The sequence below is a fragment of the Parasteatoda tepidariorum genome, chromosome 9 (genome assembly GCF_982258835.1).
Source record: "Parasteatoda tepidariorum strain Cologne lab strain chromosome 9, Ptep-v5.0, whole genome shotgun sequence".
Taxonomy (NCBI): Eukaryota; Metazoa; Arthropoda; class Arachnida; order Araneae; family Theridiidae; genus Parasteatoda; species Parasteatoda tepidariorum.
This window is the reverse complement of record NC_141763.1, coordinates 83,288,349-83,312,566: the sequence shown is the minus strand read 5'-3', so window position 1 is coordinate 83,312,566 and position 24,218 is coordinate 83,288,349. Positions and strand designations below refer to the sequence as shown.

Sequence of the window (24,218 nt, the reverse complement as noted above, 5' to 3'; positions counted from 1 at the left end):
AATTTTGCCTACCATTATTTAAAAAATAGTTCTTTTAATTGAAGTTCAAGAAATGGACAGTATTGCAATATTACTTTGATGATTTGGTGCCGTATAGTGTTTGTCAATTAACGTTTGGTCATTTTCTTTTAATATTGTTTAAGTTTACTTTTAATTTAAACCTAATGTATAGTTTTATGTTATAAATCTGTAGAGAGTGTAAATTTTTTTTCCTAGTAGAACAGTACACAGTCTTATTTTTATTCAATATATTTTTTAATAATTCATTCTATTATGCTTTTTATTGCTCCTGAAATCAATTACAATCACTATTTTTTGTGTTCTATTTTTTTTCTTTCTTACAATAATATTAAGAATGAGGTTAAATATATATTTTTTACTTTGTTTAAATGTCATGTATACATTTTATGCATTATTTGACGATGATTATAGTGATACTTTTTGTTATATTAATTGATTTTACTTACAATATTAAGCAGTTTATAATTAGTTATAGAAATTTTATGTAATCTCTAAATATTTTATGTTTTTTTCTTCAATTGGTAAACTTAGATTAAAAACTTTTTGCGAAACCAAAAGCTCAATTAAAAAACTTTTTACACACATTGATTGACTCTTGTAACAAGTTTCATCCATTTTCGCTATATTTTTTTGAAAATCATGTTTAATAATCCTAATATCAAAATACTTTAACTGATTATTTTATTTTAGGTTTGCAGACTTTTCTTCTTGCAATGATATTCTTCCGACTGAATTGCAGCAGTTTATTTCGAGTGACATAACAAGGCATATACGGGAAATAAACTTCAATAGCATATTCTTAGTGAATACTTCTGATTTAGTGAAAGTCATTGTGCGATGCAAACATTTAACTTCACTGACTGTTGTAGATTGTGGGGTGACATTTGATCACATGCAGCGTATTCTTGCACAATGCAAACAGTTGAAAAAGTTGTGTTGGGATGTGCTCGCCACTGTGGGTGAAGAGAGTGACACGTCAGAACTGTCCAGAAGTGTATTGCAGATTACGAAGTTGCATTTTTATATAGATTGCCCTAAGTCCTCAGAAATTGGATTCTTTTTGCTCAGACTCTGCCCGGCTGTTTCGGAAGTCTGCTTCAATTATACTTCATTATTGTCACCTCATTTACCTTTGAGAACTTGTCATAAAAATATAGTTTATAAACTCCATTCGCATCCTGTTTGTCCAGTAAACATCATTCTTGATGATTACTTTGAAAATGTGCGATCTGTGTATGACTGCATCATGGCTACGAAATGTTGTCATTGTCCCAATCCAGGTAATATTTTCGAGTACTTTTATAAGGTTATTTTAACATGAAAAGTTTGTTCACAAAGTTTTTTTATAGTGACAGTCAAAGTTATGAATGTTTTTCATCATACAGTACGAAAAAAATTATACTTTCTCTTAATAAACAAAATGTTTTTTTTTGACAGATAAAATTTTTTTAAACATAATTTAAAACACTCAAAAAAGAAGAGAAAGAAAAACAGCGAAAAGTCAAGTTTATTTATCAATCTTGAAAAATCAGGAAAATGTGAGAGAATTAAACTATCCAAAAAGTCAGTATTAGTAAAAGTCATTAATTTGAGTTTGAGGTACCTACCTAAAAGTTCTATATTTTTTTAAAGAAAAATTTGCAGTCTAATTGTTTTTTAAGAGAAAGTTTATTTTTAAATATAACCAAGAATTTATGCTTTGCAAGTATATATTCTATGTAGGAATTAGGCATATCTGAAAATTTAATAAAATTTTGGCCTCTGATTTCAAAATTCAGGGAAATTTGATAAATTCTGTTTGGAGAGGTTATGAATTTTTTTCTTTGAAAGTTTCGTCATCCAGTTCAATAGCTTTTAGTGATTTTAGTTAAAAATATTAAATTAATGTATGTCTTTGTTACAGAAATAAAAGTTCCCATACAAATACTGATATTAGGAATTTTAAAGTAATATTTTTAGATAAATACTCTCTAATTGTAGTAGTATTTAAATGGAATTAATTGAATCGAAGTAATCATATTTTAATATCAGTTAGTATGTTTTCAAATGTCTTTTGATATGTTGATTTTTAGCAAAACAGAAAGGATCTATAAGAATAAAAGAATAAACCAAACTCCTATTCATCTGATTTGTTAATGTTTTTGTGGAGTTAAAAAAGTATTAAATCTTTATGTAGATATAGTTATGTTATGCAGATATAGTATAAGTTCGGAGAACAGTTTTCTTAAAAAAGCAAAACATTTAAAGTTGTTTTCCCCACATTGAAAAAATTTATTTAATACCTAATTCACTTTGTTTTGAGGTTTGATAAGATCTAAAATTGTGTATTAATATTAGATATAAATGAGAAATAAATAAAGTAAAGAAAAAGCCAGATGAAAAGAGTCAGATGATATTCTTATATAATTTCTGCTGATTGCTGTTATATTTCTTTAAAATGCTTTGAGTTTGAATCGATAACTGTGCTTATCTTAGCGATATATAGGTATGTGTTATATAAAGGTCAGAAAATAAATATATAAATTTTTTAAACATTAAACAATGTCTGATAATAAACATGAAAAATAAGTTAGTAGGTTATAATTACAGATTTTAGTGGAAGAACTTGTGAATAGGTTAGTTTTGTAGAATTAGCTTGAAGTTATTTTTCAAATCATTATTTGGATTGAAACATTAGAAAATTTTTTGGGAATCATGATTTTGAAAAGAAATCCTCTTATTTGAAGACATAATAAAGTAATATCTTGGGATATCTTAATGTTTCTCAGAATATTCTTAATTAGAAGAATTTCAGTGTTTTAAAAAGGGCATTTTCATATGCTAAATTAGTTCATTATGTTAAGAATTTCTCACAAGTTGTATAAAACTAAATTTGCATCATAATTTTAAGCAATCTGATGCTGAGGAAATTTATCTTAGACCACATAATTTTATTTTTTCACTAGCAGATAAATTTATAAATGTTTTGGAAGGTCATGTCATGTAATTACTGAAACACTCTTATGATCTTGGAAAGGTGGGTACATTTTAAAAATTAGTCATAAGCAATTGAACAAATAACAATACAACTTATACTTTTTTTTATTTTTAACATTCTGAAATTTTTTATTGTATTTCGATTTTAACTAACTTTTTTAAAGCATTTACATATTTTTAGTTGGTTCTCTACATATACCAATGACTACTCCTTATTTACAAATGGTTGCAAGCGCTGAAGACTATCCTTCATTAGCACTTATTCCCGAAAAAAGTGTTCCAAAACTAGTTTTGTATTATTCCAATAAGATTTTTTTACGGCAAAAATTTAAAGACATTAAAAGAGTTATTGGAAAGAACTTGACAGTGTTAGCTGTGAAAGAAATTGAAATTTTATCCACAGAAGTTGACACTGATGACGAAGAGGAAGATAAAATTTCAGTAAGTTGATAATTTCATTTAGGCATGTACAGTTTTATAAATTGTAAACAATGAATACTTTTCTAGTACAGTAGGGAACCGATTATCCGGAACGATCGGGACCATCGCTATTCCGGATAACTGATTTTTCCGGTTTTCTGAATCGCTACAAAAAGCAGTTTTTTTATTGTTAAACCCAACTAAAAAAAATTTTTTTTTTGGAAATAATCTTAAAAAGAAGAAAAAACAATGAAGTAATACACTAATGGTTATTTCCAAAATGATGGTAAGGTAAACATCTTTCAAAAAAGAATGAATCCTAAAATCTTATGAGGAAAAAAAATTTTTTTTTTTTAAAAATGGCGCAAAAATGTATCGAATTTCGTTCCGGTTTTTTGGTTTTCCGGTTTTCTGATTTCCGGATAACGGGTTCTGTACTGTATAAGCAAGTGAATTTTGTATAAGTGAAGCAAGTTATAAGTAAGTAAATGTTACTTTTAATATTTTATTCTGTTAATCAAAACTAATTAAAATAATCATTTGAATTAGTTTTGAACTCTTATTAATTTTGTAAGTGCCAAATTTTCATTAGGAGGCGGAAAAAACTACAGCTCTATATCCTTATTACAACATTTGATCAATAGTAATGTGTTTTCCGACGTATAATGCGCTGCTATCATTTCTGACAAGACAAAAGTAGGAAATAGCTGCGTGTAGTCTGCACCAGTGTATAATCTGCCAAGATAGCCAATATCATAATGCCCATTTCTATTTTATTACTGAAATTACTAATATGAAAAACGATTACGAATTCTTGTGATTTGTATAAATTTATTTGATTTAAAAATAATATTATTTTCTCATTTATAATTATTTTTTTAAAAATAAATATGGCAGATTGCGATCATTTTTATCAACAAGATTGTATGGCATCATCTTTGACTGGGTAAAAATTTGTAACTTTCAGAGATATTCTTTTCCTGGCTTGTCCTGAGATCAGGTTCTGGGTGGCTAGACGTATTACAGATGTTATGTTTCTGGTGATATTTTCATATTTAAAATTTTAATCGATAAAAGGAGTTTTAAAATTCTCAATTGATGCAATGTAAATTTACTACCACTGCTATAAATTTATTGTGCCTATGGCAAATCTGTAAAAACATTTGCTAACTTTTAATGTCTTTTAAAAAAGACTACAGTAGAGTCTCAATAATTCGAGGAGGGCGAGACCAAGCCTACATCGAACTTTTAAAAACTCAAATTATCGCAAACTTAAAATGCAAGAGATATTTAAATAAATGGAAACAAGGCAATTTTTAAATTTCAGGATTTGATTGAAAAGTATGTTATAATTAAAGAAGTTTGAGTAACATTTGAAGCTCTGGGTACGTTTTCAATATTCATTATATAACAGCATCAGGTTAATTGTACTTTAAAATAATTATCTTATGTTTTTTGTTTAAACAAAACACTGTTCACGTGTTTCAATGTTTAATACGTAAATTTGTTTTTTCAGCATTCAATCATAGTAATCATCGTAAAGCCAATCTTAATAACCGTTCCATGTGGTCATTATTGCATCATTATTGTGTGTATTGGTCATTCTTTGGAAGCAAGACTGACTTTTTTCATTTGCTCAGATTTATGGTAAATTCGAGCAATCGAAACTCGAAATACCAAAACTCTACAGTAATTTAAATGTACTAAGTATTTTATGCAAATGGAGGATGTCACATAAAGAATTTATTTGAATTCATTCATTTATTCTTTAAAAGAGGAACAATATTCATAAGAAAAGTTTGAATAGCAGAATTAACTGCTTTGTCTATTTTCTTAAATAGCTATATTTATTTTCTTAAATACACAACTCAAGCTATGTTCATTTTAATACTGTGTCCATTAGTTTATTTCGAGCAACATGCATTTTTGCAAACATTCATTTTGAGCCGTGTCCATTTTTGTAAAAATGCTTTTAGAGCTGTTTCGAGTTTAAAAACTCTCCGAGGATTTATTTATTTGGCCTTAGTATGTTGCTTTATTTTTAATGAATTGAAAAATTTCCATTTTTATGATTCTGGAAATTTATTTTAAGACAGATAAACTTGCTTCAAATGTAAATTTTAGTAGCTTATGTTAGTATTAAGAATTTTTCTCTTTTGTTATTTGTTATAACTTTCCTTGTGTTGTATTTCTTAACAATTTAGTTAAGTTAAGTTTCGTTGTAACTGTTAAGTTTTAGTTTTTTAAAATTCTGTTCAATTATTTTTAGATGACTGAACTGGTTTCAAATCTCATATCAGATTGCTGTTCCATTCAAGTTCTTATCTTGTCACCCATTCACTTCAATGAACCTTTGAAACTTGATGCACTCCATTGTTTGACCGGTATATCTAATCTTTCTTACTATATTTTTGAGTTTAATGTTAATTATTATACTATAGATTTTAGCTTTAAGTAAAAAAAAAAAAAAAGAAAAATTAATATAGTGAAACTTCCAGAAAAAACCACCTCTGTTTAGCGTCCACTTTTACTTACGACCACTTTTGGGAGACAGAATTTTTTCCATAAACTTTGTGTTAAAGAAATCCTTTAGGAGAGACCATTAAAATCACTTCCAACTACCGTGCAAATATCTGTACCAAATGCAGAAAATGTGAAATAAGGAAACACAATAAAATATCAAGACAAAAAATTTAACAAGGTAAATAAGTAGATAAAATCTACTAAAAATATTTGTGTGAGACTCTAATTTAGTGAGCTCTTTTTGAAAATACAATCTGATGTTGCAATCAGAGTGCACTAAAGACGCTGCTATCAATGATTTATTTTTACAGTTGAAAGTTAAATTGCAGACGAAAAGTTATTTTTAAAAAAAAATAAACAAGCATTTCAAACAAACCTCTTCTCATTTCTTAAAGCTAATTTTTTTGATATAAAATTTAATGCAAACTTAAACAAAAAACATATTTGTTTATTTATTTAAAATAGCTTTATCATTCATAATTGGTAAATTTGTTTTAACACATAATTATACTTTTCAGTTGGGATCATTTTTATAGATGCTAAATTTTAATCATCGGTCCGTCTTTTCATGACGTCAGCAGAAGTGGCACCAAGAAAATGACATTGACAGAAAATAAAACCATATGCGAAAAATCGTGTACCTTTGATAACAATTTTGAAGTCATTGGAGGTAACCTCTAAGAACGACCAAACTCCATCAACAACCAGTTTACTGTGGAACGGAGAATGGTTGCTCCCGACAAGTTTCACCGTATATAAATATACATATATTTCAATGTGTAAATGATAAAAAAATTTTGTAACTTATTGCAATTTTGAGAACAAGATTAATATATATGTATACGGATGATTTTCTCAAAACGTTAACTTTTGCCTGAGACAATGAAGAAAAATTCATCTTATAATTAACTTAATGTTTATAATTTCAACATTAAGACCTTACAATTAAGTATACAAATCAATGGCCGACTATGAAAAAGCTTTAAAAATAAGTTAAGTTGTAAGTTCTATTTGCATGGGAAAATGTTATTGTCCTCTGCACTTGAACACTTTAAAAACAAACGAAAATATTTAATTTTTTTCTTTGAATCAATAATTAATAAGAAAACAATACAGGGTTCATATGGGCTGGGAATATCAGAAAACCCAAAATGGTCAATGAAAACGAGACAGACGCCTGTATTTTTGTTTCTTTTTGGGGTATTTGATAATTGTTGTTAAAATATGTTTTTTTTAATCATTTTCTTTACAAATTAGTATCACCTCCTTAAGTTTTTCCATAATTAATTTTTGAGTTTTTTTATCTTTTGCTTTCTTGCAACTTTGTTTTATATTTTAGGATAGTTTATTTTATAGTTAAAGAATGAAAGCATTATATATATGTGTACATTAATTATTATTTAGAATGATACAGAATTAATTTACAAAATTTAGTATACTATGTTCACAATTTTTTAACATATTTTATGTTGTTTCAAATAATAGTTTTTTTTAAACTTATGTTTGTAATAAAATTAACTTATGAATAATTTGCTGTCACTATTTTTTTTCCCAAGGCACCAAAAATAAACTCTGTGGATTAAACACTGGAATATTTATTTTGAATTTAACTGGTATGATTGATATTGTGAGGCATGTAATGAAATAAGTTTTAATGTTTTGATAAAATGGAATCACATATACTAATTTATATAAAAATTTTTTTTTGGAATATATTAAATTTAAAAGAAAAAGAAACTGATAAATGATTTAACGTTAAAAAAAACGTTTTAATTTTTAAATTCTGTCAAAAAAGTTATGAAAATTTGTTGAATTACAATTCATAAAGTTTAAATTAATAACATCAAAACCAGTTTGATTGTTTGTTGAAAATTGTGGATTCATTAATTGCTTTATATTTCCTCTCAGCTTCCTTCAGTAATCAATAAGATTTTAATATTTTTATCTCTTTTTTGTTGTTGTTTTTTCTCCAAGCATGGATAACTTTTTTTGATTTTTCCTGTTTTAAACAATAATTTGAAACCTTCAAATGTGCAAATTTCTTTAAACTTTGTATCTAACAGTGATTATAAAAATATATATTATGACAAAAATATGCCCTATTGTTTGGAGAAAATTTAGTTGATTAAATAGTGATTTCATTTTTTGTTTTTTGCTATAATATTTTTGACAATAAATTATTTTTTATAATGGAAAAAATGGTGAAAACTAATACTACCTTAATTATTAAAACATCTCTAAAAATTGAAACTCACGTGCTTCTCTTTATAGCTAATTATCTAATTTGCTTATTCTGTATAAATCATTTTTGTAAATGAAATAAACCTTTTAAAGTTTCTTTAACCAATCCAATTGCAATAATAAATTATTTATTGTTTTAACAAATATCAAATTATTTGGATTTTTCGATCAAAGAAAAGCCCTCTGTCCCAACCCAACCCGTCTGGATAATGGGTGCCCTAACATAGTTAAAAAAAAAATTTTAAATGCTTAATTTTTTGAAAAAGATTTCTTTTTCGATTTGGTTACGTCAATTCTGAAAAGGTTTATTTTCCTAGCTGTTAAATGCTTAATATTTTGGATTTACAATATTTGCTAAGTTCTTCGTGGTGTGGTGCTAAATGAGATTTAACCCTGGATTTCTTGAAATGAAAACCTTCCATAAGCAAGCTTGACTGCATTGAAGATTCTAGTAAGACAAACACTTGCATGAATAAATTCAATTGTATATGGCATAAGGTTAGTTAAAATATTTGTTTAATACTTAGAACTGTGTCTAACACCCAAAATGAAGGATATCCTTTTCAATCAATTTGAGATTTGGTAAAATTTGATTTAATTGATATTATAGGCAATAACTAGCTTTGCAAAAACAATTATTTTAATTTAATTAACATAACTATTTTTCAAAATGTAACTTGCCTAGTTTTTTTTAAGAAAAAAGACTTATCTTGAAATAATGTTAAAAATGTTCTATTTAAAAACTATCTTTCAGGTTTAAGAACTCTGATATTAACTTCATGTGCTTTTAACTGTGATAGGTCTCTACCTTTTTCTCACACATCAAAAGTAACCTCCCCTCAGGTAACGTCTATTTGCTTCCTTGTCTCACAATCCAAACTTTTATCATATCATTCTATAGAGTGCCTGTTTATAGTACTATTGAGAGCAAGTCATTTTATTGAAATTATTGGAGTTGTATTTAGTTAATGTCACTCTTTTCAATTAATAAATACAGAAAATACTTATAACCATATTAAAGATGTATGAAAATAAGATTTTTCAAGCATATATCGTTAAAACTTTTTGAATATCATTGCTAGTATGTTGAGTAATGACTAAAAGACTACTGTTATCAATCAAGTTGAATGAATTGAAGCTTAAATTACATTTTTTAAATGAGTTAAAATTATTTCTCACTCTCACTTTATTTGATTTTAATGAATACTGAAATCTAATTTTTGCTAAAAATTACCTTATAACCAAAACACTCTTCTAAAGTTCTTTTATTAAATAATGCAGCTAAAATATTTTTAAACTATGCACAGTTGCCACATGGTACATATATATAAATAAAATTGTGGGGAGAATAGTTATCGACCATATCATCTATGAAAAGGTACCCGACATGGAATCGAGTTAACATGTCTTATATACTAGTGAATTGGAATTCTATTTTTGCAGTATTAGACACACTAAAGTACTCCCCCATCAGAATTATATCTGTGATGGAATTCCATAAACGGATACCATTAGTTGATTCATTGCTGTTTTGTGAGAAGCCTGAAGAGCTGTATTAAGATCACTGTACTTTTGAGTGCTGATCGTCAGAGCTATATTAAGTTCATGGACGTGGTTGCTCCCTTATTGCCTTTAGCAGTCGAGTGAATGTGTTGTATGTGATCGTGACTGAGTAGCAACAGCGGAGGTGGATAATGTTGCAGTCAAAAGTAGCAAGTCAACTGTTCAACGTGGTTCATCCATAGAAGTAGGCGTGTTCAAATCGAAGTGGGCGTTACTGTCAAGATAGGGGTGTTCATATCGAAGTGGGAGTTTCTGTCAAGGTAGGCGTGTTCACATCACGTCCGGGTCACCAATGTGGAAATAGTAGTTATCGGTAGTGTTCGTCCTTAAATATCCTTCCGCGTAGGAACTACTCTGTTTGATCTTCTTACCTTAGGCTTTCAACCCAAACCTTGATCCTCCTGCCTCGGACTCCCATGGTTTTCTAGCTGACACAATTAACAGACTCTACAAAAATAGATAAAAAATAAAGAGTGTTACTAACTTCTTCTTTTATATTCGTATAATTTTGGTGCATCATATCTTTTATCTCTAATTTAGCTTTAGTAAATATTAGTGAATAAATGAAATTTTGTTACACTTTTTGATAATATTACATGTGACTGTGAATGTTGATTTTTTCTATGTGAATGTTGAGGATGTTTTAATAGATATTATATATATCTAAATATTTTATAGCAAAAGAGCTTTGAGGAGTTAGTACGAAGTATCAAAGATGTCGAACATTTCTCGATAATAAATTGGTATGTATTTGAAATATTTTCTCTATTATTATTTTTTTTAATTACTTTGTTTAAACTTATTGAATGAGTTTAAAAAATTTTTGTTCCCAATTTACCTAAATAAATTATAATTTTTATTTTCTATTTCTACTTTATGTTAATATTTTTGAATAAAGTACTTCTGTTTTTTTAAAAAAAGTATTACTGTACAGTTTTATTATTTATAATCATAAAATGAAGAGTTTTTCTGTCTCTGTATTTTACTCTTATAACTTCAGAACTGTTTACACTAGCCTCTTGAAATTTAAACAGCACATGGAATGAGAATTTTTACCTCAATCCTAAAAATCTTTCAAAAAATTTAATTAAATTGTTCTTGAGTGACGTTTGAAAAATGAAATTTTATTATTGGCACAGAACTCAGTTAAACTACAGATGATTCTCTTTCTTCAAATATTTTAAAGAAAACACATCAGTTTATTGATGCCAATGATGCTTAATCAATTTTTGTAATAGACTCTATTGATATCATGGTGTTTAGTGCAGTTTTAATAGGTATCAAATATACTAAACTTGATTGTGGAAAATTTTTCTATTATGAATTGGCCTCAATATAAAATACAGTTAACCTTTGTTTCGATCGGATAAATTGCCAAGATGTTTCTTACTAATCTAATAATGTAAAACCAATTCAGAGTGCAAAAGATATAATTAAAAAAAATGTTTTTTTCAGCTATAGTGATTGTGTTAGTGTATGTCTTTCAGCTTTGTGCATGGTTTTATAGTGTTTTTCATCACTTATTTATTGATTGTTTGCTTTTTTCACCTCAAACGAAGAACAAATATTCAACTAGCTTTATATAATGAAATACCTATCTATGTTGTTAAATATTAAATCTCTATCTAATTCTTTCATAAATAATTTCTCTTTATTTTGTTTTTCAAACCAATTTTTAAAAATGTTTCAAGACATTTCTTCCTAGGCAATCATATGATACTTCAACTGTTGTTAAGTATTGTAATAAAATGAAATTTTGCTAAGTTTATTTTTGTGTCACTATTTAGTTTTACTCATTTAATTATCTCCAATTTTTTAATGACATCAATTTAATGTAAGTTATTATTTAATTACCATTTGAATTACTGTAAAATTCTCTCAACCAAATACCTTTAATATAATTTTTACTTTAGCAATAATTTGGGGTCCTGGGAAGACGTCTTCAACTTCTGACTTTCTCAAACTTTTACAAGAACACCCATTTTTTGTAATAGAACCTCACTTTTCAGAATCTCTTTCATCCAATATCTTTTATTTTGTTTTATAACCGTCGTTGAACAGCCGACCAGATTTTTTATGTTTGCGACTACTACAGTTCAACTCCGTATCCTTGTAATTTTGAACCCAATCAAGAAGACAAGGGAACTCTTGGATCAAGTATTGGGAGAAATTTGCCTTTGTGGAGGACTTTTTGATGGAACTAACCCGCATTTGCATTACATGGAGAGGAAAAACCTCCAACGGTTAGTCTGATGGCAAGGGGACTCTAGCCTATGATACAACTACGACTGAGGATATTTTGCGTCAGTACTGTGATCATTGCAAGCTGGATGCGGAATTCCTATCAACCAGCCATCAGTGGGATTCAAACCCGGTTTACCTCATTGGAAGGCGAACACTCTATTCCTTGAGCCATCATGGCTCAATAGCTGCTATTTACAAAAATCAATTTTACCCTTTTTTTTCTACACTTTTTTTTCTTCTTTCTTTTCCTACTTTTATAATAATATATTGTGGTGAGTTTCTGCCCTAACAATGAAACCCTTTTTTCTCCTCATATTCATTAAGTGTTATAAATATTATCACGCCATATAATTATATAAGAACACTGGCCAGTTTTAGCTTTCAAAGTCTTTTGACTTCTTCTTCTGAATAGTCTTTAATATTAATAAAAAATGTAGGTGGAAACCTTTTTTATAAAGCAGAAAAGTGACAGAATTTTTTTTAGCCTTAGAAAATAAACTGCTCTATTAGGAAAAACAAATTTTAAAAAAATGTGTCATTCTAGTTCTTTTGTTTAATCAGTGCTACCCTGAACTTGATTGTAACTATTGTGTTTTGCATGTTATATTAATGGCCATTGATTAGTGCCAGGGTCATGTAATTTCGTAAAGTTTTGTGCAGATTAAGTGAGGGGGGAAAAAGAGTAAGAGGAATTTCTGGAAATTTAAAACATTAATAATAAAAATAAAGTTTTAATCTCAAAAATCCATTTGCAGCTATTGCTGATAAGGTATAAACAACTTTGGTAACAAAATTAATTTTCTCAACATTGGTAAAACCTCCAATTTAGATTTATTAACATGAAATATATTTTCAGTGAAATTTCTCATTTGCAACCACTTCCAGTTAATCAGTGCAAATGAGTTTTCTGGGAGGGTAGTCCCTCCTAAAATCGTCAATTTTGGATTGTTAAAACAATTTACCTAAATTAATATATACAAATCATTCAAGTTTTGCATTCATAAAGAAAACTAAATTTTTTTTGTGTTGAATACTATATACTCTATAAGTTGTACAACATACATATTTTAAAAAAAAAAAATTCAAATGCTCTTAAGATATGAAATGTAATGGCATTTTCTATCAGGCTTTCATCGTAAAAGTGTGTTTTTGTATAGGTTTAACAGGAGGAAAAAAGCAAGACAATTTTCCAACAGAGGAAAGAGTTGCCTTGTTTCTCTTATATCTTCTACATATTTAACATTAAGTTCATAAGTCATATAAAATGGTCATTGATAGAGGTCATGGAAGTTATCTGCGCTTAACTAAACGAATATTGAATTACACATGTGTTAATCCTACACATAGGTAGGTCCTTTGTAATACTCTTAACTATTCTGATTAATTGAGCTGATCGATTTCTGTGAGCAACCAATTAGAATTTCTCTAGTCAGTGAAAGTCAGCTGTGGATAAATGAATCTGTTTCATCCATTTGTTTATTAGCACAGTTTTTGTTCGACATCCACTTCTGTTTCCTTTTATTCCACTTCTGCTTATTTAATATATAAAATAGTCATTGAACAAGGTCATAGAAGTTATCTGCTCTTGACTAAAAGAATATTAAAATATGCTCATGGGTATCCCACAAATCGGTGAGAACATCATAATAATCTTAGTCATTCTGATTAATTAAACTGATTGATTTCTGTAAGTAACCAACATGAATTTCGTTATACAGCTATGAATAAATGCATCTGTTTCATGCATTTTTTTATTAATGTAGTTTTTATCTGACATCCACTTCTGCTTCTTTTTATTCACAATTATCTTGATTTTTGGTTTTATTGAGAAAAGAGGATGCTAATCTAAAAACAAACTTATAATTCATTTCAAGGAATAGGAAGTAATTGAGAAAAATGTGTTTGTCAGGAAAATTGAAGTTTATTTTGTAAATTTTAAAATTCTTGTGATGTTTGAGAACTTTCTTGACTATGCCATATTGAGTTCTTTAAAATTTCAAATCTCCCTTAGCGATTCTTACAAATATTTGTTAGCTTTTCAGAAACAAACATTGCTTTTAAGAGTCTTTATGAAAAAGGGCTAAATTATTCATTATTTGGATTAATTTGCAAAATTTATTAAAAATAAAACTATTAAGGAATGTTTTAATTAAAGCAGTCTTTTTACTTAAATTTTTGCTTAAAGTATTTTTTTTCACTATTTTCTTCCAATATTTTTCAAATATTTTAATATTTTCTGATGTAATGTTTTATCATACTCTGTTATAAATACAATATATACTTAAGTTGGAAATTTCACTCTTCAGCTTAGCATTTTCTAATTTTTTTTTCTTCTCTTTAAAAATATGAACAATATAAATTAGCCTTCTTATTTAATTCAACTATATTTATTGTGTGTCAAAATAGGAAAAGGTAGGTTTTATAATTATGATTGAGGTATGATGTGAATATTCTTTTTAATTTTATCTATACTTCCAAATGTTTCTGTAATGTATTTACATTTTCTAGTGAGCATTGTTGCCCTGGACATGGTCCAAAAGACAAAGAGCTCTCGGCCATTTCAAAATGGAACAGACTGAAAAGTTTGAGTTTAGTGAATGTGGAAAGCCTCCAGTTTTGCACTTTCTTGAGAGACATTGCTGTAGAATGCCCAAATTTTAAAAGTTTGGAAATCTTAAACCCAAACTATAAAATTGTACACAACTACATCTCAAATGTTATGAGCTTATTGATACATTCCCCTCAACTTATGCAGCTATGGTAATTATATTTGTTTCTATAAATGGTTTCATATAACTGTGCGTTTAAAAAGTGCTTACTTTTAGTGCTTGATTGTTACTTTCAAACTTTTCACATTTGAAAGACTTTTTTAACTATTTGTAACAAATTATATTCTATAAACTTCTTCTATTATATTCTATATTTCTTATCATTTTTAGATTTTGAGAATGTCAAAAGCTGAAGTTATTTATTTTTATTAATTTTATTATTATTTTAATAAAAAAAAATAATTTCAGCATAAGCTGTAACATGCAAAGCTTAAGTTTCAAAAAGGGGAAAAACAAAAAAGCTACAACAAAAATTTTGATTTATTCTTCAAAAAAAAAATTCTTTAAGAAAATAAAATCCTGTTTTTAAAGCACAAAATTACAATAAGTTTTATAAAGAATTACAGCAAAAAATAATTTTCCTAAATATTATTTTGAGGTAAAAAACATAAAATATAAAAAATTTTCACAATAAATTTATTTTAATTGCTAAGTATTCTAAGAGTATTCAAATCAACTATATACATATATTGAGTTCTTAATATAATTAAAAAAAAAACTATTCATAATAAGTAAATAAAGAACGCAAATTTGTTTCTGAATAGTCTTTTGCTAAGTAATAAGAATAATTGTAATTTTCTCACTTCAATTAATTAATAATTATTACTTAGGAATGTATAATGCATTGATTTATTTATTTTAGAATTATTAAGCACGAAGATATTTAATAATTTGAAGAAATAGTGTGATAAATCAACAATAACCATACTTTGAAAATGCTATATTTCTAAAACAGGAGTTGAATTTTATAAATTAGTATAAAAATAATTTCTAATTATAGCAAATTTCTATTTTCTTAGAGAATAAAATGTTTAAATTGAACACGAGCATAAATTGAATATTAAATATACAATAAAAAAAATTAGATTAGTAATTAATTTCATCTTTTTAAAATTCTTTCAGCTTTAGTAAAATAAAAACTTCCAACTTAATTATTTGCCAAAATTTTATGTCTAAATTGAGTTATATCACTTAAATTTTAACATTAGCACATATATTGTCGCCATGAAGTATAGATGTTTTTCATATACCTAGATGCCTGGAAGCACTGATGTTAGCACTTGTTAGATAAAAATCACCATCCTAACATCTTTGCATTTTTACGCGCTATTGGAATTTTAAGTTGCATGTAATTGTTTTATACTTTTTAGTGTGTTAGTAAATTTACCATGCAGTTTTATTGATTTTAATGTATGTAACTTTACAAAATTTTTTTTAGAATTTTCACTGTCTTATCTGATTTTATGCATGTGCTTTACTTAACCTTTTAATCTGTTTTTAAAACCTTGTGTTTGGCGCAGTAGGTCCTTTTTTGGACCTTGTGCCACTAAACCCCACACTCAATTCAATTCTATTGAAAGAATATTTCACATAAACCTTAAATGTTGGCAGGTATGTTTTTTTGAAATTATTTGTTAACATTTAAAAATCCTTCTTTAATTTTGCATATACTCTTAAAATAGTGAAATGAAAAAAATTTGTAACCAGCAGTATATAAAGTAATGGTTAGAGAATAGAGGTGATCTCAAAACAAAACAAAAAACATCGTAATACCTTTTCTGAACGAAGAAGATGTATCTTAGTGACCTTATGACGTATCAGATCATTTTTATTGCATTACTTACAGAGGCATTTTGGTTTAATTTGTATGTTTAATAATAAAATAAACATTGATAGAAAACTGTCAAGTTTTGGGATTCAGGAGAGAATTTATATTATATTAGCTAAATTTAAAAATTTTTTTTTTTGTATTATAAATGTTGATGTCCTTGTGTATTAGAAATCACAGATCATGAATTAGAATCATTATTATTGTTTTTTTTTTTTGCATCACTTACAAAGGCGTTTTGGTGCAATTTTTAATAATAATACAAACATTGGTGAGAGAAAACTATCAAATTTTGGCATTCGGGAAGGAATTTTTTATAAATTAAGATTGAATACTAAAACTTTTAAGATGTTGTAACTGATTATTTTTCTGCAGTATAAGCATAGATGTTGTATGTATTAGAAATGAAAAATTATTATTGGAATTAGGATTTTTTTTTTTTTTTTTTTTTGCATCACTTACAAATTTGTTTTGGTGCAATTTGTATGTTTAATATTGAAATAAACATTGGGGTGAGAAAACTATCAAATTTTGGGATTCAGGAGAGAATGTTTAATAAATTAGAATCGAAAACTTGAAATTTTAAAATATGTTGTAACTGCTCATTATCTTATACCATTTCTTAAAATTTTCCCTTTTTTTTTTCTGCAGCATAAACGTGGATGTTCTGTGTATTAAAAATCAAAGATTCTGGGATTCTATTTCTTCAGCCAAAAATTTGCAAAGTCTTTGTTTGACACTGAGAGCATCTGCAAATTTTTATCCCAAGCCACTTGCTGATGCTATTGAAAAGGTATTTTGAAGTCTTTTTTATAAATATTGAATCAATTAAAATTGGGTAACCAATTTTATGGTTTTGGAAAAGCTATTTTTCTCCTTTCCTCATTCTTTCTCTCTTTCTTTCTTTCTTTCTTTTTTTTAAAGGCAACTTATAATTAACACTATAAAATAGCACCTTAAAATTATATTCCTGAAGATTTACTAGTATAAAAAAATTTAATTATTCACATTTTAAATTATTGTGCCGACCTACATAGTTCACTACTGTTTTTCAATATCTGAGAATGACGAAGACAATTACAAATTCTTCTTTTAACTTATCCAATAATTTTTTTAAAAAACAAAACATAGAATTTGTAATAATAAATTTCAAAAATTCAAAAGTTCGTATTCAAATGTCCAAAAATTTTTAATTTTGCAATTTGATTTTTTTTTTTTAAGAAATGTATTTTTTTAACCTAAACGTGCTCAAGAAATTTATAATTCAAGGAGATGTATTCAAAAATTAAAAGTGTAAGTAGTTTAGATAATAATTAAAAGGAATTATTTTTACAAAGGAAAAAGTTAAAAACTTTTATTTTTATTAAAAGCAAACAATTTATTTTATTTTATGCAATGAAGATTGTGTACACAAAATTTATAATTCTATTTACTCTTGGAATATTTTACTCATATTCGTAAAAATATGATATCTGTTGTACTTTGTATTGTAATTAATTATTTTTAGATGAATTGCAAGTGTTCCTATGGTGATGAATTGCAAGTGTTCTTAAGTAATTGTTAGTTGGCATAAAAAATTAATTCATTACAACCTTTGAAATCTACATTTTTGTGACCCTCCTTCTAAAATGCTTTTCAACTTTTTGCTTCAGACATAGTTTCTAGCTCTTTTTGATATCAAGGTTTGAAGTTTAGTATAAGTTTATTCTGCTGTATAATTGGAAAACAAAAACGATGTAAGTGCTTCATGGTAGATTTCGAGAAAAGTGGATTAACAATTATTTTCTTTCCCCTGCTCATGCTATCAATGCTGAAGTAAAATATCAGAAAATTGATTTTTGAAAAAAAAGTGAGTTTAAAAAGATATACCTTATTGTACAGAAATGCCAAATATATTAATGTCACTTACGTTGAGTTTTCTATTACTTGGGAATATTTACCTTGATTTATTCATGTCATATTTGCAACTGGTTCTTGGCCCATTCGTTATGAATGCAGTTAATAATACTTACTAAGTGAGGAAAATGAATTATGTATTATTTAATAATATTAATGTTATCAGGTTTTGTAGTTTTTCTGATACAAAATTGTTTTGCCCTTTCTAGAAATTTTGCTTTTTGTCATATTCTTGATTTTTATATACATTCAGAACATTCTATTTTCTAAGAATAGAAATAATGATTTTGAAACATAAGATTTGAAGAATCGGAAGATCTTTATTTTTGATCCAACATCTTTTTAATAAGCTTGCAAAATTCTGAAAGAAGATAGTTCAGTCTAAGAAAACCTACACTCAGGTCTACAGCTTTCACCACAGAATACATTGTTTCATATTTTTTTTTTAAAAAAACTCACTTTACAATTTTACATTATCAAGTTAAGTTGCTTAATTCAAAGATCATACACTTACATGTTATTTTATCAAAGGACGAAATTTAGTAGTTTCGCAATTATTGATTTTTCTCTTTCATTTAATTTTAAAAATGATTGATTCCAAGCAACAATATCATAACCAAAATTATTTTAACTGATGAATAAAGAGATCATCCACTAAATTATATTTGTACAAAAATGTTATCTGTGTTTTTGTTCAAAGGTTAAAAAAACCCTACTTTAAAATTGTTTGATTCAGGAAGTTTCAAACTCAAATACAAGTTTTATTATTTAAATGTTTGTCTGAGAAATATTAAACAATTGAGTTTGTTTATCGTAAACTCAATTAGAAGTTTTTATTAAATATTAATGTGAGAAATGTTAACTAATTGATACTGGTTGTTTTTTTACTGCAATAGTATTATAAAAATATTCGATATATTGCTGTTGAACTATTAATCATTCAGTATTCCATTAATAAAATTATATTGGAAACTGTGAAAACTTTGTTTTAAACAAGCAATTCTGAAATTAAAAATAGTATTTTTATTATTCTTTTGTAATAAAATTTTCTTTTATGATATAGTAGAGATAATTATACTTATTTTTAGTTTGTCATTAGTTTGCTCCTTTAAAAAGTCATATCTTATATTTATACTGCTCCAAAAAATTTGCACTTTTTTTGTTATGATTTTTTAAAAAAAATATTGACTTGATTTTCATTTTTTTTTATTTTTATGAAGCCTGTGTTATTTATTTTTTAATAATATGCATTATTATACATAACATTATTACTAATCACTGAATACTATATTATAGTAAATTGTTGAATATTAATGAATATAAGTGTACCAACTAATATTATGTATTGTTATTAATACTATACTTATTTTTAGCTACCATTGTTACATGTTTTCCATTTAAACTCTCCAACTATTCATGAAAATATTGCTTTAAGAGTTACGTAAGTATTTCCTATATTGTTTATGAAATACTCTTAACAATTCAAACACGGGGGATAAAAAAGTTCAAATAAACATAAGCAAAAATTATTATTTACAATAATTTTTATTAAAAAAAAATATTAACTTCTCATATTAATGCAATTTGAACTTTCCCTAAAATTACTTTGCTTTAATAATTAATTTAATAATTTACAAGTTTGGTAATATAACAATAATTTATAAATTCATATAAACACACTATATGGTACGCAGTTTGGCATACCATGCAGTGGGCAGCATATCTATTAATGTTAGCTACATTTTCAAATTACGCAGAAGAGAGCTTTCAACCAAAAACACTTCAATTTTCATTCAGACAATAGCTGTGTTTTTCACTGTTATCAAGCAAAAATTATGCAGACTATTAAAGCACCTGTGTAGAAATGTCACCTAGGGTGAAAATGTGGATTATCATTACATTTTCCCCAGCATTTCATATGTCCGCTTTATTTTCATACGTGCTATTTAGAGCCACTTACAAAATTCTGTGATAACTATTTGTTTAAATTAGCTTAATTTTATGTTTCAAATTATGAATAAGATTCTTCCGACTTTCTTCATCAGATTATTTGTATACAAATATTAAAAATTGCATTGAATTTATACAAAGAGAATGTACTAAGTTATATGTCAATTTTTTAAAAAATATTTCTATATTATTTTGTTATTTTACGTTATCAATACATTACTTTACTCAATCATGATTTAGATTAACAATTTAATGTATTCTTAATGTACAAATATAATAAAAAAATTAAAATAAGTATGCTAATAATTGTGATAAATGTGACCTTATAGTTATAACCCCCAGTGTATATGGTATCTTTGTGGCATGTTTTAGCATCCTAAAGTTTGTTAATAGTTTGTGTATCTGTTTTTCTGAAGAAAAAAAATCATCGAAAAATTAAATTCTGATAACTTTATGCTTTTCTTTATATGTCATGGATGCTATTTCTAAAATACAGTCATCTAATTCCATGCAATAAAAAGTAGCAAACAATGAAAGTTATTGCCCTCTTTCCTTGCAATTGCATGTAGTTATATTTTCTGCTTTTTAAAATCTTGACTATTTTACTATTTTTCTTTAGGAGAATTATGAAGAGGCACGGAGTGAAATACCCTAAAGTTGAAGTGACAACTGTGCCTTCCATATCATCCAATCAAACTTATTGTGATAGTCCACATATTTATATTGCATAGTAATTATTATACAGTATGCTCTCATTATCTCAAACTTTGATATCTTGAAAACCTTGTTATATCAAAAAATATATTTTCACATAGTGTTATATATCCAACTAATGTAAATTTGAATTCCTATGTCTAAGAGTTTCTTCTCAAAGTCTTATTATGTTAAATTTTTTCAAAAAGGAAAACGGATTTTTTCGAAAAAATGTCTATGTAAGTTTATTGTGCGCCAGTTCTTTTCTAATTAATGTATATATATTTTTGTCTTTTTTTAAAATAAAATTGTTGTATTTAGACTTACAATCAACTATCATTACTTATTATTAGTTGTTATTCTTTTGTTTCATGACTTTACTTTTTAGAGTAATATTTTAGAATATATTTTTCTACTTTTTAGAAACTTTTTAGTTCTGAACTTGTTATCTCGAAAATTCGCTATCTTAAAATTTTTTTAGCTTTCCTTCAACTTTGAGATTTTGAGAGTAGTTTAGACCAGGGTATCTTAAATTGTTGGTCACGACCCCAGTCGCCAAAAGTGATATCAATTTCGATATTTCTTTGGTTTATTATTTTGCAAATACCCAATATTTTTACACAATGAAAGTTGCTTTTATTATAAAAATTTTTAGAAGATTTTTGGCTCTGAGTGGCAAAATAATTTCCAGCGATTTTAGAAACTTCCTCTTTTTCATATGACATATTTGCGTGAGACAAAGTGTCAATCAAATCTATAGAATATTGTTCAAGTGCTTATTCCTACAGTATTGACTGTTTTGCAAAGATTTGAAAATAAATATGTGCTTTTGGATGTAAGTGAGTTTTCTCTGTAGTGACTCCTACAGGTGGCTACACTTAATGGACAAGCAATAGAATTCATTCAACCAAACAATTGAATTTATTTTTATTATAGTATTATGTTTTTAATTTTGTTGCTTATTAAGAATTTTTACATTGTTTCATGAATTAATGTTAATGACTTAAAACTGCAATAGTGTATTACAGTACAAGTAAAGAAACTGACAGTTTCAGTCACGCAAGTGTAGGATTTGCGCAATGCTTATGGGGTTCCACGAATTTTTCTTAAATAGTATGGGTTCCAATCACCAAAATGTTTAACAAACCCTTTTTTAGAAGTCCTATTCAAATGTTTTTTATATTATCATTGTTATTGTGTTATTTATATTTTGTTTACATTGTAGTTTCAATAATAATAAATACCTTAGAAAAAGTGATGTACTTTCTTGCTATGACTGTTTTTTCCGCTGCTATAAAAAAGAAACTATTTCTTATGTAGGGATAATTGAAGAAATTATATATCAATAGAGACATTATTTATTTACATAAATGTCTGCCCCCTAAAAAATTTGGGAGATTTTATTTTTAGTAACTAATAAAAAGCCTTGCTTAGCGAATGCGAAAAGATTACATACGTTGAATAACATCGTCTTAGTTGCTTATTAAAGAAGAAAAACTGTCTTCTCAATCATTTAGTTAGTTTTTGTTCATTAAATTACTCTACTTTCTATGGCGATTGTTGGCTTATATATATGTGTGTGTGTTATGTATGTGTCTTTCTATATTTATATATATGTTTGTGTATTATGTAAGTATCTGTATACATATATATATATATATGTATATATATGTTCAAAATGAAGAAAAATTATAGACATATGAAAAAAAGGGGGTGGGAAATAATAAGTAAAAAAAATAACAAACAACATTTTATTAAAAAAAAAAAAAAAAAACCAGAAAAAAAGCCGGAAAAAAAGATATAATCTTTTCTTCAGCCCACACGATAAAATCCGCAAAACAGAGTGCTTTCTGATATTGTATCAATAAAGCCAAAGCAAAATATATTAATACAATAGTGTGAGGAGCACTCAAAAAATTTTTTTTATAAAATAACTACATAAAAATAGATCATAAAAAGTAAATATAACATGTAAAAACAGATAATAAAATAAAATAAAAAGAAAAAAGAAAATAAAAATAAAAAACATTAAAAAAGGGGGACTATAAAGCGAGTAGCAAAATCATAACTTACATGGACGGTTATTTTTCAAGAATGATTTAAAAATGTTTTCGCAGAAAGATTGCCAGATTACAAAATATGAAAACAAAAGCGCAAATTGAGAGTAACAAAGGATGTTAAAGTGTCGTTCTTACTGCACTGCTGAAGTGATTTGTTATTCTGAGTTTTGATTTGTTAGTTACCAAGGATGGGCCCGAAATGGATGTGCGCAAGGTAATATTATACTGGATAATTTTAAAAATTGATCATAAATAGTTTTAGAAGATAGATGTTTATTTAAGAAAAAATATAAAATAGAAAAGAGAAACATAAATTGCCTGCTTTGCAAATAATTTTAGCCGCAGATTTGCACGATATGGATTAGCACATAGAAAAATTATTTAAATTATCAAAGAAAAAATTTTAATAGATAATTTTTAACACGGATTTGCCCGAAATGGATTTGCACATGGAAAATTGTATAAATTAATAAAGAAATTTTTAGCAAACAATTTATCCACGGATTTGCCCGAAATAGATTTGCACATGGAAAAACTGTATAGATTAACAAGGGAAATTATCAACTCCTTCTTGGTGCGTCGATTTTTTTGTTATAGAGTATGTATATATATATATATATATACAGGGTGTCTATAAAAGAACTCCGGGGTTTTAAAAATTCATATCTCACTAACTATAAAAGATAGCAAAATTTAGTCGATTTCTCTGAAAAGAGTAGCTCAAAAAGTTTTACTCATACCAATTGGGAATGTTTGTATCAACTGTTGGCGGCGCTGCAGGGCGTTGACCTTGAAATGACGTCGCGAAATTTGAAATGATGGCGACTCCGCAACAAAAGGCTCAATGTGTTATTTGGCTCATAGAAACGAAGTCTTTAGTTACCGTACAAAGAAACTTTCGACGTAACTATGGTGTTAACCCGCCTTCTGACAAAACCATTCGTCAATGGTTCAGTGCATTTAAGGAAACAGGAAGGGACCTATTCCATGGCCTCCAAGGAGCCCTGATCTGACTCCGTTGGATTTTTTCTTCTGGGGGCATATCAAGAATCTTGTGTATGCAGAGAAAATTCGTGATGTTCAACATCTCAGGGAACGAATAGTCAATTGTGTGGCAACCGTCCCCCCAGACATGCTCGCCAGGACATGGGAAGAGGTAGAATACCGTTTAGACGTCTGCCGTGCCACTAACGG

The 24,218-nt window shown here is 27.0% G+C and overlaps 1 protein-coding gene across 3 annotated transcripts in view; it reads left to right on the top strand.

Moving 5' to 3' along the window:
* The window catches only part of LOC107448972 (uncharacterized), a 42,023-nt gene extending 19,801 nt beyond the window's left edge, over positions 1-22,222 (top strand). For all 3 annotated transcript variants that reach the window (XM_087152262.1, XM_016064353.5, XM_043045886.3), the window contains 9 exons: positions 712-1,301; positions 3,179-3,438; positions 5,687-5,801; positions 8,936-9,024; positions 10,423-10,487; positions 14,497-14,748; positions 17,077-17,218; positions 19,695-19,762; positions 20,891-22,222. In XM_087152262.1, coding sequence (XP_087008388.1) covers positions 712-1,301; positions 3,179-3,438; positions 5,687-5,801; positions 8,936-9,024; positions 10,423-10,487; positions 14,497-14,748; positions 17,077-17,218; positions 19,695-19,762; positions 20,891-21,002 — 1,693 coding nt within the window. In that variant the 3' untranslated portion in view covers positions 21,003-22,222. The remainder of the gene's footprint in view (positions 1-711; positions 1,302-3,178; positions 3,439-5,686; positions 5,802-8,935; positions 9,025-10,422; positions 10,488-14,496; positions 14,749-17,076; positions 17,219-19,694; positions 19,763-20,890) is intronic.
* Positions 22,223-24,218: the final 1,996 nt, after the last annotated feature.